Source organism: Poecilia latipinna, unplaced genomic scaffold (genome assembly GCF_001443285.1).
Source record: "Poecilia latipinna isolate Pla-1442-1.1 unplaced genomic scaffold, P_latipinna-1.0 Scaffold981, whole genome shotgun sequence".
NCBI lineage: Eukaryota > Metazoa > Chordata > Actinopteri > Cyprinodontiformes > Poeciliidae > Poecilia > Poecilia latipinna.
In genome coordinates, this window is record NW_015113597.1 from 1 (window position 1) to 14,611 (window position 14,611).

The window sequence follows — 14,611 nt, forward strand, 5'->3', positions numbered from 1 at the left end:
TTCGTACTAATAGATCCTAATAGTGCTTCATTGATGTGAATGTGACCTGTCTGAATGTTAAGCAGGTTCCCTCAAAGAGGATAATTATTTAACAAACTCACTAATCAGCTACCGAGGCTGATAACAGGTTGCTTAAAAAAAAAAAAAAAAAAAGAAACTGAAGTTGAACTTGTCAAAATGAGAGAGAGCCTAAACACGATTCTCTGATTAGAAAGCCTGATGACATTCAGATATGAAAGGGAGGGGTGTAAAAAAAAAAAAAAAAAAACTAAGTGAGGCAACTGCTTTAAATGTCACCCATGCTCTCACAGGCCCAATATTTTTTTGCATACTCTGGCAATGATGGCGGGTCAATGCAGATCTTATCAGGCAGAAATGAAAAGCTTCAATTGTTTTGTTTGATTGATGGGAGTTCTGGAAAGAAGCTCTTCGCCCAGCAGATGAAGGTGCGAGGAGGCAGGAGTCCTCTTCCTCTCAGCAGCCATCAGAACGAGACGCTTTGATTAGCTGTTGTTCTTGTACTCCTGCTGAGCCTCAAGGAGCAGCTCTGCTGAGGGAGATTGCCCCTTGCAGCTAAAAGGATATGAACCCCCCCCCCCCACTTTCACCCTCCCCTTCTTTTTTTAAGAGTTCGTGACATTTCTCAGAAAAAAACAAAAAACAACAACAACAAAAAAAAAACCAGCTCACTTTGGGTCCCTTCGTGGCATACAACTTCTGTTTTCAGCATCGATCCGTAAGAGACACACAGAAACGGGCCGCATTATGAGGGAATCTTTCAAGCCGACTGCCATTACGTTAATGTGCTTCTCGCCGCCTCTGGCTTGATTTTCTTTCTGTAATATTTATTTTTAATGCTTCTAGCACCTCTGAATTGTGTTTCGCATACCTGCAGCCTGTCTACCCAGAGTTCTCAGAGGGATCCGCCGAGGCTTGGTGGACGCTGTGTCAGACACATTTAGATTTCTGCCTTTCATTTTTCCTCCCACACAGTTACCCTGCACAGTTGCTGGTGAATGCTGCTGAAACCTGTTTTTTTTTTTTTAAATATATTTCTTTCCAAACACACACACTGAAACGCAGAGCTCTGAAGACAAATTACTGCAGCACCGTTTTACCACGGATGACAAACATAAAAATAATAGATAATAAATCTCCCAGAGCTCGGTAAATGCTGCTCACTTCATGGCGGCACATTGAAATCTATTTAGACGTACACGTTGTAATCTGCATGTAAAAAAAAAAAACAAAAAAAACAGGGGGGGAGGGATTCACACGTGCAATGATTTATTGCAGCTTTATTTTTGATGGAACAGCAACAAAGCAGAGCCAAATAAGGTATGTCAGAAGAGCTGTTTATAGCTGGATTAGTCATAGAAAACAGCCCACTCCCCCCCTGTGACAAACAGTCTATAAAATAGAGGAACATCTCAGTAGACCAGGAGAAAGCCACTCGTCTGCTTTTCCCTGCATGCAGAGCGGGGAAAGAGCCTTTCAGTTTGAACCGAGCTTGTGCTCATGGACCAAACAAGATTAGAACCTCGTGGGGATTGAAATCCCCCAGCACCAACACATCCCTCCTCAGCCACCCCTCAAATAAGCTTGGGTATTGTTACACTCTTCATTTTCATCTTTTTCCACTCAATCCTCCGTGGGACTGTATATTATACGGGCGATGCAAAATTGGATAGCCACTTCTCGTAATATGGAAATAATAATAATAATAATAATAATAATAATAATAATAATAATAATAATAATAATAATAATAATAATTAAAAAAATAAAGATACGTTTAAAAAAAAAGATGTCTGCCGTGGTAATAGAGGACACATGATTATTAAAAAAGAAAAAAAAAGTCACCTATCTTTTTTCTTACTTCTTAATGGGCACAGTAGTTATTATGCATCTGTTTTGACGTATATAGTGGCAGAGAGTGTGAACATCACATGAATCTGTCTCAGAAAGCTAACTAATTCCAGCCTCTTTCTTTAAAAAATAAAAACTGATCTTCCTCATCTTCCTTTCTTGCTAATTCATAAACTCTGGCCCATACAGCTTAGTTCAACATTAATGGACCACTTTTATCTTGCGGGGCTTTGTCCGTTCCTCATATTCTTCCAATGCCATTAGTCACTTTTCCTCTTTGCTATTTTGACCACGGCTGCCTCTATTTCAGGACTGTCGGCTGGAGAGTACATTTACGCTTCACTTTATTGTGTGTTGCTCAAATGATACCAGACAGAACCCAAGGAACATGAAGAGGCAACACCGAGAGATTTCTTTATGTTTTAGATGTGCAAAAAAACCCCCCCAAAAAACAATAAAAACAACAGCCAAAAGGTACAGATTTAACCCACTATTACAATCAAGGATCTGTTTTTAAAGAAAATGATAGAAGTTCCTGGAGAGGATAGTGAGGGGAGCTGAAAGGGTCATTGGAGTGGATGTGTTTTGGAGCTGGAGGGGCCGGGGCTCTGGATGGTTTCAGACTCCTCACATCCTCTAGAGCCTGTAGACAAACAGAACCGTCCGACTGTCTCACAACTTTCTGCCTTGAGCTGGTAAAACGCTGAACTGTTTTCAGATTCTGCACTTCATAACTTTATTTTCTTTCATATTTTCTCTGTCAAAGCCCATTAAAAAACTCTTTTGTTACATTAGCTATCAAATGAAAAAAAAAAACAACAACAACAGATCAATTAAATTAGCCTTTCTTTGACACATTGTAGATTTACTTTGCATAAATTAAGTATTACAGTGTCAATGCATTGCATACAGATGAATTTAATTTCAAAAGTATGTTTATTTGCCCCATCTCCCCCATTTTGATCAAACAGTTAGAAGTCATTAAAAGCATGAAAGATCATCTGAGAAAAACATGACCCTGTGGTCATGCTGACATTTGACTCCCGTGCCCAGTTTGCCGTTATGGCTCCACAATGCCATTAAGGGAAGGTTTATTTGCTTGGAAATATATTTATCACGTCATTTGAGGTCTCAGTGGTGCCCAGTGTGTCCCTAAAGTGAAACACTGCCTCGCTTCCATGTTGCAACATTAACTCTTTGCCTCCGCCGCCTTCAGCTGTGCAGACATTCCAGGGAGAGCTCATCGGTTTGGAGGAAAACAAGAAAAACACTCACCGCTTCAGTTTGCCATCTTAATTGAGCTGAAAATCTCAAGGATTTTTGTATTTATTTTTTCTCCAGCTCTGCTCCAGAATTCGCCTGTAATTAGTGCGAGTCTGTGCAACGAGACTGACGTTACTCTTGGAGTCGTTTCGTCATGTAATATAACTAAAACACAAAGTCTTACCTTTTCCGTTTTTTGCCATCTTTAGCAAACGAGTAAATACAAAGTTGGACACACGCACATGGAGTTTCACACACACACACACACACACACACACCAGCCGTAAGACTATTGCTCACTGTCAGGAAAGAGGTGAGGATTAATATTTCATGGCTCTCCGCTGGCAGAGAGCGGATCTATTTCTCGACATTCCCTGCTGTCCGCTGATTAGACTTCAACGAAGCCCAGAGGCCAATGACCATCTTCCTGTCGGACACTCACAGCTCCTGGCCTTCTTGTAAATTGCTTTAAAAAAAAAAGGAAAAAGAAAGGAGGCTTCCCTTCCAGGTCAGATTAAGATCCTTTCAGTCTTGTGCACATACCTCCCAACTAACATTAAAATCAAACTGGGGAGTATGCATAAAACCTGGTGGTTTTTTTTTTTTTTCAGAGACTGCACAGCCATCTGTTCCACAAGTCAGACTGCTTGGCATTTCAATTATTCCTCACAAAATGAATGTATAACATGGAGAGCCATTTGATGAGGGTGGTCATAATAAATCAGATACTCACTAAATGAAGTGCACAGCTGATTCAGGCACTGAAGCCTTTCTCTCTCCCCCCCTCCCCCATATACAGACACACACACACACACAACGCAGAGATCCAATCTGCACTGCAGTCTTTGGTCACTTTGTCGTCCATCCTTTCCGCTTTCATTATTAGCATTTTATTTATTCAGGGAACATTAAAATAATGCTAATGGTCTGGCAGCGTTTTTGTTTCTGTGACTTCATTTCATTTGGATTGCACTTTATGTTGAAGTGTAAACAGTTAAGCTGCTGGGGATGTTTCTGAAAGGTCTGAAATTGACCTAAATGGAACTGAAAGCACACCACAGTCTGTACGCTTTCTTTTTTCTTTTATTGGTTTGAGTTTGTTGTGAGGTTTTCATTACATGACCTTCAATTGTAAAAGAAAGACTATTATTCAAGATAAAGTGCAAGCACAGTTGCTATGCAGGGACATAAAATCCAATACTTCAGGAGTTTGGAGTCCTTGTTTTATCTCTGCTGAAGGAATTAATTGAGTTGTTTAACGGTCTGGAAACAATTCTTCAGGAGCTCTTTACAGGGAAATCAGACTCAGCTGAAAGAACAAATATTGTAATCATTTTAGTTTTAAGTTGCCCAACAAAAGTTTAATCTTATTTCAGCAAACTGAAACATAAATAATTTCACATACAGCTAACATCAGATACACATAAATGTATCAACATCATCTTAGGCTTGAGGAAAAATGCAAAGTTCTGAATTTTAAGGTGAAACACACACTTGCATTAGTGGAATACAAAAATAAGAACAAGACATAAACCTAAATTAGAAAAGTTTAGTCTGATTTAATCTCAGGAAGTGAGGAAAAAAAATATGTATTATGTTTTTTTCATTCAGTGGAAGAAAAAAAAAATCTGTCTGCCATTCTTCCTGCATCACATTCCAGCTTTCTAAATATAAACTTGATGCACGACAACCGACGGTCTTCTCTCAAGAAAACATTCTTGAGTGTTTGTCAAGCTGCCCTCAATCAAAACAAACATTAATTTGCAGATTTATTCACTGGCTAAGAAGACACATTAAGTGCATCGAATCTTAAATGAAGAAGGCACGTATGGACCAGACTGAAGACATTACTCATGCTAGACTTGAAATCTGGGGTACAATTTTTTTTTCTTTTTATTTAATTTGTGGCTCGGAGGCTTTTAAATTATGTGGAGTTTGAGGGTCGACATGTGAAGCCCGAGGAGAGCTTGGCTGAACGATATGCTCCATTCTCTAAAATCGCTATTGTGAACCGTCCCGCGGTATCAGTTTCTGACAGTATTTAACACGCACATTTCCCTCAAAGCCATGAATTCGGAGCAAAGCCGAGCATGTTTGACCTGTGCATTGTACAAACATAAAGATCAAGAGTGTTTGAGAGCTAAGATGAATTAGCGTCATTCGCAGATTTCGCCGAACAGCTTGGCATTTTTAGTAGGTTACAAAAATGCAACGAGAAAGCAAAGGAGCAGAGTGTCTTCAGCTGAGACAAATGTCTAATATTAGGCCTCCTCTGGCCCTTTAAAGACACTGACAAAATGATTAATGCTCTTCTGCATCACTGTGTTCTCCCTGCAAGCTTCTACAGCTCAGATCCTCCAACCACACTCTTACAGACTAATTAAGACTTTAACTTTCTCTATACAATATACGTTTCCGGATTCAGAAGCGATGTCAGTGTGTGGAGCGTGACTAAAGCAAGGCGAGCTTTGCAACAAGAACTCCATTCACTCCTAAAACATCCCCGAATGATGAAATCTAAGAGCAGAGTAAATGCGAGCCACTTTTCAAACCGATTTTATTGTCTACAAAAACGTTCCACTGCTTCATCAGAAGCGGCTCGATTCTTTCAGCTACATTTCTGTGCTCATTTTTCATCCCGTACGTTCTGGTCATGGATGTTTTCCTGCTGTGTATTGGTTTCAACTTTAATACCTTAGCTCAAAGCAATATTTCCTCACATGAAGCAAGTAAAGCAGAATGGAAGTGTGTGGTCTTTTTTTTTTTCTAACTGACACTCAAGTGAAATGCAAGTGGAGTAATGTCTTAATTTGAGCCAAGCCGGATAGGAGAAGAGACAGAAGGCACATGAACAAGAGAGAAGCAGCTCCTTACAGAGTCAGCCTGCTTCCAAAGTCGGTAATTACCGACAGAATCCAGACTAGAAGTCTGTAACACAGTGAGGCTGCATTTCTTATGGTAATGCGTTTGCTTCTCTCAGTAACACAAAACATACAAGCTTGATTGAATTTCCTTTTATGTTCTGAGCAAATTAAAGCCGCTAGCCATCTCAGGATGCTATTGGACAAGTTCAGCTAAAACATATGAAAACAAACAAACAAAAAAACAAAACCCCAGTCCAAATCAATCCCATTATGAGGCAATGCAATTCAATACATCAGACTTGGTAAATTAGTAAATATGAAAGGCCATTTTATGCACTTTGCAGATAAGGAAGTCAATAGAGTGTATAATTATTTTTACTTTGATTGAATTCGCCTCACGCTGTGTCTTAGGCAACAGAATCAGAAGGGAAAAAAAAACACCCCTTTTATCAGAAAGAAACTGGCAGCAACCATTAGGATGTCCAGTAATCTGCCTCCACTAGCTGGGAAACGACAGGAAGGACAGAAACATGAACACACAAACGTAAGGCTAGGTTACAAATACGGTGTAACACTAAAAAATACAGATAAACAAGTAAACGTACAACACTACAAACTGCTGTAAATTGTAATGAAGTGCTTCAAAATAAAAACAAACAAACAAAAAAAAAACAATAAAATGTGTTCATTGTGATTTTTTTGCTAAAGAGATAGTTTGTAGAAAAGTTAGAAATGATCATATAAAGGTATCAGTCAGGAGATGGCTACAAAAAAAGCTAAACATTATGTGTCTGTCCTGGCCCAGTTAAGAAATTTATCCAAAAGTTAAGAAGAAATATAACAAGACTCACATTTCTAAAATTGGACAAACATGTGATGCATGGGCAGCTGTAAAAACAGCAACAGCTAATTGTGGATAAACTAAACTAAGCTAAACTAAACTAAACTAAACTAAGCTAAGCTAAGCTAAGCTAAACTAAACTAAACTAAACTAAACTAAACTAAACTAAACTAAAGCCACACATCACCAAAAGAACACACTACCCATAGTGCATATGCTCGAGTTACTCCCTTTCAAGACATTTTGTTAATGGAGTGACATCAAGAGTTTTTAATCATAAACAAACTTCTGTCAGAAAACTGAAGATGAAAAGGAATTTCTTTCCTGCATCACCTTGAGTTCAAGACATACCTCAAAAGTAGTAAAAAAAAAAGAAAAAAAAAGGCTACAGCAGAAGAAAATCAAAGATGTGAATTTGCATGATAATCGTGGCAGAAGTAAATCTGAAAATCTGAGTTCAGCTAAGGAAAGCCGTGGGAATCCCTGACCTGATAGATTTGAAAAACCTTTACAAGTCAGAGTGGCAAACAGAGAGCAAAGGTCAGGGATGTCCACTGATAGAAATGTTAAAGGGGCAGAATAGATTAGCTCCAGACCGCCCCAACCAAATGCTTTATAAAGAAAGGATTAGGGTCCTGTTTTACAATTTGAATGGAATCGATATTTGCCTCTCTATCAGAATTTTAAATTTTATGCAAAAATCTTGCAGCCAGACTTGTTAGTATTCCAGCAATAGTCTGGTGTTTCTGGGACAAAGTAACAACAACCCTCCCCACCCCCCCACACACACCCCTGTTTTTGTTGCTAATAGAAATCTTCGGCGCTTGAGGCAGCACCTTTTGGTAGAAATGGAGGAATGCTTTCAGTCGGCCCTGAGGAGAAGGTGGACTTGCAGGTAATTCATCCTGACGCTGCCTCCCAAGAGCAGCATTTTTCTAGTTACAGTACAGATTGGTGCAGATTGAACGCCGAAGCTGTGAGCAGAACACGACTCTCCATTCAGAACCCTCCGCCGCACTGTCAGATGTGCTCTCTCTTATTGGAAATCAACTTTCTCAACTGAATGGCGTTATTGTTTTTTTAAGCATTAAAGCTCATTTAGCTTCCAAATCGTCCCTTTTGAGCTGTCAGGAATCGGGATTAGCAGATTAGAACGAGGAGCAGAAACATCCAGAGGTTTCTGGTTGTTAGTTTCAGTGACTTATGTCTTATCTGTTTTAGGGTCAGCAGTGGCAATAAGTAGAGCATTTCGGATGGCCTGTTTCTCCGCAGCCTTCTATTTGAATCTGAATATTATTTTAAGTCAAATCCAGAGCCGTGGAATGAGTCCAACAAATCACCAACAGGAAATATTTTAAGGAGGCAAGGATGTGTCTTCACTTTTATGCAACCTAAAATATTAGACTTCTAAGTCACTTGCTGTCATAAGTAAATCTTCTATTATTTTTTTTTTTATGATGTTTGAGGAAAGTTTCAAAGCTAAGCTCAAATTATGTCTGAGCAGGTAAAATGAATTCTTACGCTGTTTCCCTTAAACCCCGATCTGTATCTGACCTAAAACTGACAAGATAGCTCAGTAATTTCAGTTACTTCATTGCAGTAAAAATCTGCTGAAGCAGAAAAGAAGATAAACCGTGTAATCCGGCTTTCGGGAATAAGAGCATTATTCGCAAAAGTGGCACTTTCATCACCGTGGCATTAACTTAACAGAAGATAGGTTTGAATTTCTGTAATTTAATGTACACAATTTGAGAACAATGATGAGAAATTGGTACTCATAAATGTCCTTACAATTAATTTGGCCTACATGGAAATTACCCTTTTTTAGACAAGAGAATCTGCCCAACAAACCAGGTGTTTTAATGAGCACTGGGGTCAGCTACTTGTTGCCAATCTAAGGAGTTGAATATGGCAATAGTTGGCAGAATTGACATATGGTGCATATCAAAAATATCCATAAAGCTACACATTTTACAACAATGTATCAATGTATTTCTGAGTATTTTGTAATGGAGTGACAGATCAGCATGGAGAGATATATGTTTTCAGTTTACTTACCGCAAAAAAAAAAAAAAATTAAAAATGCAACTTATGTTTATATTACTTACTGTACCCATAATTAAAACCCAGTGCAACAAATTGCCTCAAGAAGTTACCTAGAGTCCAACAATGTGCAATTTATTGTCAGTGGATAAAGTTCTGGGAAAGTTTAAAGCAGGCTTAACTCATTCAGTCATCCAATAAACCAACAAGTTGCCTAAGAAGAGCCCCGGGGTGTCTCTGGAGGAGCAACAGATGTACACAGCTCGACTGACTGTAAATTCAACATTCCATAAAGGAGAACAGAAAGCCTGTTTGTTGTTTGCTACAAGCATGTGAAGGGATTTACTCTGGTCAGATACCAAAATTAAACTCCATCACCTCCATGCATCTGTTGAGCACCACATACTCGCAGTAAAACATGGTGATGGCAGCATCACACTGTAGTTTTCAGGGTATTTGATAGGCTAATATGGAAAACGACTTTTATACAGAGAGAACCACGATGGAGAGTTTATCGTGTTCATGTCGAGTCTCAGGCATTAAGATGACAACAAATATGACAGATGTTTAAGAGTTCTCGACTGTAAAAGAGTTACTTGAAAACTGCAGATATGCGCTGCTTTGTGTTGGCCCATTATATAAAATACCAAAGACATGCATTGACGTTTGTGGTTGTAAAGTAACAAAATAAGGAGAAAAAAAATGTTTCAAGACTATGAGTGTTTTTGCAAGGCGTTGATAACATCATACAAATGGCTGTGCTCATTAATTTTAGGCACAATGCGGCAAAAAACCCTCGTTCTGTTTGTCCAGTTAGTTTGTTTTGTGTTAGGAAAATGCGCAGTGAGCGGGCATGGGGCATAACGGATGCGCGCAAAGAGGAACAACCACCCATCCACCACAGAGAGAGAGAGCGAGGGAGAGGGAGGGAGAGGGCGCGCTGTGATGAGTCCAATGTTTGTCGTCGAACTCCAGCAAATATGAGGATGGGGAGATAATGGTCCACACTGAGAAGGATGACTGAAGCTCAGCAACTATCAGTTTGCGTCTTTTTTTATATATATATCACAATTGGACTTAACACCTGAATCTTGAAAAATCTGGACCGCAAAGAACAAAAGATCGCATCTGGGTTTTGGACAATTCTTCGCACCATCCTAATTTATTTATTTATTTATTTATTTATTTATTTATTTATTTATTTATTTTTGAAGAGTGGGTATTAGAGTCCAGTTTTAGATTCTCGGATTGGTCATCTCTGTGGAGGGAATACTGGAGACCTCTGCGCTCGAGTTTGCGCACAAGGATGCCGTAGCTCCACACGAATCGTGATAGATTAAGTACTTTTTGAAATTGGCTTGGAGATTTTAGCTCGGCGGAGAGACACACGCACAGCAATAATAGCGCAACACACAGGGAGAGGAGCCAGCGCCGGCGTTCTTTGTGTCTTTGCAATAAGGGGCTGATAAAAAAAGCAATAAATTCTCCAAAATAAACACTGTCATCCGGCTGTGCGCCATGGGCGATGAGGCGTCAAACTTCAGGAGACGCAGCAGGACCGGTGTCTCATCACCAGAACCCCAGACTAGTGAGGATCGCGGCCGAAAGGAGATTCTGGGATAAACTGAAACTGACCACCGCCGAAAACAATGAGATTAATGGCTTTCTGGATGGCTTGACAGGTTATCACTGTGACAGTTTTTGATGTTATTCAGAAAACAAGGTTCAGATCTGGGCTGTGCTGGACTTGGTCACTTTGATTTGTTCGCTCAGAGATCAAGTGGCAGAGAGGGAACATGAAATGATTCGCTTTTTTGCTTCAAACGCGCGATTACAGCCATATCATTTAGTCAATAAGTAAAAAAACAACAAAAAAATATATTAGTGTGTTATATTTTATTTTTTTGCACAATGATGGAACCACCACCATGTTCGAAGAAGAGCCTTTCGCTGTCGCTCCCGGTTCCTCGGGAGGGACAGGCGACTCTGAAACCTCCACAGCATCTTTGGAGACAACCCCGGACCCCGATTAAAATCAAACACCGGGGATACTCCGACACCGACCGGCACCACCACCGGCACATGGAGCGCTCAGACGCCGTGGATACGAGTGACCGACCGGGACTGAAGAAGTCTCGGATGTCCTGGCCGTCCTCCTTCCACGGGACCACAAACACATCCATCGGAAACTGTGTCGGGAATAAACGGTAGGCGAGGAGGGAGCAGTGCGCATCCCAACCATCTCAATAATAGCCCATGGCAGAACCATAAGGCGTATGCGTAAACGGGGGAAGGAGGGGTGATGGTGGGGTGGAGAGTGGGGCATTTTAATGAGTGCGTAACAACGCGGTGCATGTGAAGGGTTAACCCATATGCCGGGGCTTTCTACCTGGAGGCGTGGGCTTTCGGTGCGTTATGCGTCCTTGGGCAAACTGTGTCAAATATGTGCCTGAAAAGGGAAAAATAAAATAAATGGAGAAAAAAAAAAAAGCAGGCCGCCCACTCGTTACGCAGAATCAGCATCTGTAAAAAACCAGTAACAGTTTTGCAGTCCACATGCTACATGTACCTCGCGAAAGAGTAACAGGATGTGTGTCTGCGCGCGCTCCAGGCCTTTACGGTAGCGGGAGGTGGAGGTGGGGGGTGCTGGGTCTGTTGGAGCCCAAGCACATGGCAGAACCTGAATATGGGAAATGCTCTGACCTCTGACCTGCCGAGAGGGTTGAAATAAATAAATAAATAAATAAATAAATAGGGCAGTGACTGTAATGAGATGAGTGGAAATTATGCAGCGCTACCTGGACATGTGTCACCACCACACTGTCAACACAGATGGTTTCAGACAACATCTAATCTGGGCCACATGGCTGCTCTCTGATCAGGCATGACAGCGAGATATTCGTTGCATCAACCAGAGGGCTCGGGCTGACACCGCGGACTTATACGAAGCCCAAACAGATAGAAAAATTGTACTATGCACGCCTACCTGCATACATCCTGACCAAGCCACTTTTAAATTGAATTATATGAAGCATGTTCAGCAATAAAATTAGATTCAAGTCTTTTCATTAGGTGAATCGTGAAGCAATACAACCACTTTGTCCTTACTCAACAATTTGCCGTTTGCCTTGAAGCCAACAGGGTTTTTTTTTTTTTCTTCTTTTCTTAGCTGCTTCTTTTTAGTGCAGTAAAATGCACAGTCTGTTCAATATGAGGTAGGTTTGCAGTTAAATGACTCATTTTTATGAGATTATCTGAGGACGGCCAAGGCCTGTGCTGAATTATCAGTTTTAAGTCAGTCTTCTGTGGTTCTTTCAAATGCGACTAGAAGTTGACATGAATGATAACAAAAAGGTGGGTCAGGCAGTTATGCGTGTTTTTCTTTTACTACTGCCATTAATTTAATGACACAGACGGCCAGCCCAGCTGGCCCCAGGGAGCACAGGGAACAAGTCCAGCTGACTAGAGGAAAGCCGGATATGTGTTTCAGGCCCCCGGACATGCGCTGAGGGGGTCCAATTTTTAGTGCATTGGGTCTTACTCGGCCTGCCCCTCTCCCTATGTGGGCGGTGAGAGAGGGAAAGAGAGCAAGAGAGAGTTGGAAATAATTTGATTCCAGCTCTCTGTGCTCACCATGTCGGCTCCAACTGTTCGTGTTCACGTCGGTGCATCATAGCGCATGAGGTGCAGTGTGCGATCTATGGTGTGTTTTGCGATACACACTGGTCAGGAAGGCACCGAGCGGCCACGGTTGCCAGAGAAATGTTGCGTGTCCAGAGTAGTGGTGAAATGAGGCTTGCTGAGTGTGTTTGTGTGTGTGTGGAGGCATATGTGTGGGATGTGCACAGGTTGATGCCTGACCTGTAGTCCGTATGGTTGCCATTAAACCTGACATTATCTCTTCTCATATCAATGGGAGATCAGAGGGATTTCTGTTGTGTTATTACTGTCATTCTTCTATATTACAGGGACAATGAATTCCTCCTCTATGATTACTTCAGGATGAGGAATGCTTTGAGGAGATGCCTCATCCTGGCTTTGTTTTCATCATCCTTCATGAAATCCATGTTGATGCAGCAGCTCTGTGTTTTCAGCCGTTGGCTATGTTAGGTTAAATCTGGCCTATTGAATACAGATCAGCTTGTATAAACTGGGGGGGGGGGAAACAAAAAAAAACCTGCATACGCTTATTTACATGAGCAGAAGGGATAGGAATGTGGGCTTAGCAGGACAGCAGACCAACAAAGAAACCTGTAGGAAATCTCAAGGTCAGCTTCTGCGATTGGAGCTTCAGAAAACATCAGTCAGTAAAAGTCAATCTGTCACGGCATATCTTTAAATAATTCAGAACAGGTTTACATATGGGCATTAATGGCACATTTATTTTGAGCTTCTAAGGATGCATTGAATATGTCTTTCCAGACTGAAATGACACTTCAAAATTAGTCAGGCTCAAACAAATACGTGTATCAAGATGTGGTTGAATTTTAGCAGATTTCACCTCAACCACATGTTGTTTACCCATCAGTAACATCCTGCTATGTTACTGACATTTTATCACGTTAATTTAAATCAGTTGGTTTCAGCTGATGGGTGGAAACCAACCCATCAAATTGTCGGGTTGAAGTTGACCAGTCCGAGGCCCTAGCCTGTCATAAACTGGTACCTACTGTTTCACTCTCCACGGTGAATCAGCTTTACAATCCAAGTGGAATGAGTGGGTACCGGCCAAAAAAGAAGCGCCTGCTCCAAAATCAACATCTTTAAGCTCTTCTGAAACCTCAATGGTCAGAGGGCACAGCGTCTGAAGAATGCTAGAATGAGTCAAGCTGAACCTTGTAAGCTGTAAAAGCTGTCAAACATGATGGTAGCATCACACTGATGGTTTGTTTTGAATTCTTCTGTACTGGCAGCACAGTAGGACTTTATGTCAAATCAGCTTCTATGTGACGGAAACCTGGATGTGGTTCGGCATTCCAGAAATGACACCAAACAGACATCAAAAGTGATGTTGGTGTAGATAAATCTTTCCAACCCCACTGGAAGTTTGTGGACTAACCTGAAATACCAGGTTTGTTGGAGGAAAGCAGTTCTGCTGAGAGCTCAAATGTTCATCAGGAACTATGCCAGGACCTTGTCCAAAGCTACATGATACTATTAGGAGTATGTTAATATGTTCAAGTCGGTATGTATAGTTTTTACCAGATTAGAGAACGAAAAATACAATAACTATAGATGTGTTCCCCACTTTTTCGTTTTGGTCATTAACGTTTGTGCTGCTGTATAATCATCTTGAAAAAAAAAATGGCTAAAACCTAGTTATGCTTTGTAAACTTCTGACCCATGCTGTAGGATTTCAGTGCTTTTATCTGGCCCCAATCATGTTTTCTTTTTTTTTTTCATGTAACGTCTAATCAGCCTAGGAACACTGAGTATTTTCATATAGCGGAGAGGGGAGGGGGGCAATGATTGGTCCTTGGTTTTGTCGAGAACTGGCTGACCCAGAGCGCGACCTCGGTGTCTCAGAGAAGCACACTGTTCAATCAAAGGAGGGACGGTCAAGACCTCGTCTTGCAGCTCCAAAGATCAATGATCCTGAGAGCTGCTGGAGGGAAAGCCTCACGCAAGGCTTAAGCGAGAAACAGATTGAGATCTGCAGCTGTGGCAGAATCCCCTCGAAAACAAACTGATCTTAACTCTCATGAGTCTGGGGATGAGAGAATCCGGGTGC

General features: G+C 41.0%; 1 protein-coding gene across 1 annotated transcript in view; it reads left to right on the plus strand.

Moving 5' to 3' along the window:
- Nucleotides 1-10,091: 10,091 nt before the first annotated feature.
- pde4a (phosphodiesterase 4A, cAMP-specific) overlaps nucleotides 10,092-14,611 on the plus strand; it is a 44,575-nt gene continuing 40,055 nt past the window's right edge. The window contains exon 1 of the mRNA XM_015050236.1: nucleotides 10,092-11,087. Within this exon, the coding sequence (XP_014905722.1) occupies nucleotides 10,792-11,087 (296 nt within the window). The 5' untranslated portion in view covers nucleotides 10,092-10,791. The remainder of the gene's footprint in view (nucleotides 11,088-14,611) is intronic.